Consider the following 2076-nt stretch of genomic DNA (forward strand, 5'->3'; position numbering starts at 1 on the left):
GCATAAGTACCCGAAGAGCTGGAGCCCCGCTTGGGTGTGAAGCTCGACCGAGCACTCGCTGTCCCCGTCTTCTTCGTCGAGTTCTCCGGCGGCGGAGAACCATGCTGCATGTCGTCGCCGCTAGTGACGACGTAATCGGAATCTACGACGCCGTCTGTCGATAGTCCAAGGCCGATGGTCTGACGGTGAGCACTGTCCCTAGACTTCTCCTTCCCACTGAGCGACGCATGCATGCTGGAACGCTTGCTGCTGCGCCCGCCCTCGATACCTTCCCACTGAGTCGTGGTGGAGGCTTTGGCAGGAGTACTTGGTCGGCTGGAGCTACCGACCCTGCTGTGACCCCCGATGCTGGAGCGGGCACGTGCAGTCTTGCTGGACAGCCCATCCAGCTTCCTGAGCGCCTCCATGGTCGTTTGATCGTCCAAATCGGACCAGCCTTCCTGCGTGCCGCGCAGCAACGAATGAGCGACGTTGTGCGGCAGATGTGGCTGCGCGTGAAGGGGGGACGAAGCGGAGCTGCTGGTGTTGCCACCCTGCTTGAGAAACTGCTGGATCGATGACGATGACGGGGACGGAGGGAGGTGTGAAAAGTCGGAGTTGTGCATGCGCCGCGAGAGGAGGGGCTCGCCATGGCTTGATGACGACGAACCACCACCAGAAGTCTGACGCGAATGCCGTACGCTGAGAGACAGCGTGTCCCTCCTGCGCTCCTTGACCTTATCCTTTGGAGTGACCGGCGCAGGCATCCTGACACCTAGGCTTCTATGCCTCCGGACCTTATCCTTGTCCTTCCCTGCCCCCGGCGTAGTATTCGACGAATGCTTTGACACCAGCGCGCCGTTGTCGTCCAGCTCGAACTCCTCCGAGGTACGCTTCCTCGCGCGATTCGCAGGAGCCGCGAACGCACTTGGTGGGGACGTGTTGTCGGAGGGAGAGTCTAGCGCAGCAGCCGCTAGAGCCTCGGTGGGGCGAGTGGGCAGCTTGGGAGGCGGCGGGGCATCATCAGCATGTAGGTGGGGATGACGGGGATACAAGATTTCTTCGCCACCGCTCTCGTCCGCTACTGATCGTCGACTGCGCAGGGGGCGAGTGAGAGGCTTGACATCCATGAGCTGTGGACCCATGGTTCAGTGGTCAGTGGAAAAGGAGCGACGAAGATTTACTGACCTCGTCCTGCTCATCCTGCTCCCCGTCCACAGCCTCAATCGTCCACGGGCTGTCGGGGTGATCCGGTTCCTGAGTATCGTCGAACCCTTCCCCATCTACTCCCTCCTCCTCTTGGACCTCCTCCACACGCTCCTGGGGCACGAATTCGGAGTCGTCGTTACGCGCTCCCCGCGCCCAGCGAGGGGTAGCAAGTTCACCCACCCCGACCAGAGTGCGCCTGTCGATCGCTGCAGGGTCCCTTCCGGGCGTCACAGGATCACGGTGCAGGTAGGAGTGCATTTCGGGAGTCTTGGGCAGGCTGGGGACGGGAGGGATTGGCGACTCGGATGGGCTGTGCACGCCGAAGTAGTAGGGATCGAGAGAGGACGTGGCCGAGGCGGGGCGGTGGCCGTCCGTCTCAGCATCGGTGTGCTGGTCTTCTGCGCCGACGACTTGCAGGAAGGGCTGCTGGACCGTCGTCAGTTGAGATCAGCCAACGAGACAAGCGCATGCAAAGCGTGGCTACCTTTCGCGCATCTTTAGCGGCATCGCGCTCGTATCGTACATCCCCGTCCGACCCCGCCTTGGAGTCTGCGATGTCGAGCGCAGGAGGCCTTTCTCTCCTCTTCGTGCGTCCTTTTTCGTGTGCCACTGGACCGAGGGTGGGGGAAGACGGGGCAGACATGGAAGAGAGGATAACGAGCGAAGGAAAGAAAGGAAAGACAAGAGAAGAATCAGAGAATCGAGAGGGGAGAGCGTATCGTGTACAGGATGGGTGGAACGACGCTCAGGACCAGTAAACCGACTGGCCGTGGAGCTCGACGATGCCGGTGTGCGGAGTATGTCGTTCTGAATGTCGTCCTCGTCGAGCTCTACAACCGCCTCGTGTTATGTACCGCTGTTTGGCTTGTGCGATCTCGCCCATTGTCC

At 61.1% G+C, this 2076-nt stretch overlaps 1 protein-coding gene across 1 annotated transcript; it reads right to left on the reverse strand.

Moving 5' to 3' along the window:
- TRAVEDRAFT_32656 (uncharacterized protein) lies at positions 1–1894 on the reverse strand (the record flags this gene model as incomplete). Its single annotated transcript, XM_008047809.1, has 3 exons — positions 1673–1894; positions 1168–1614; positions 1–1112 (listed from the first exon to the last, which is right to left on the reverse strand). Coding segments are annotated over exons 1-3 (1718 nt in total), but the record flags the coding sequence as incomplete, so codon positions are not given.
- Between the last annotated feature and the right edge of the window lie 182 nt (positions 1895–2076).

The sequence above is a fragment of the Trametes versicolor genome (assembly GCF_000271585.1).
Source record: "Trametes versicolor FP-101664 SS1 unplaced genomic scaffold TRAVEscaffold_268, whole genome shotgun sequence".
In the NCBI taxonomy this organism is placed as follows: domain Eukaryota; kingdom Fungi; phylum Basidiomycota; class Agaricomycetes; order Polyporales; family Polyporaceae; genus Trametes; species Trametes versicolor.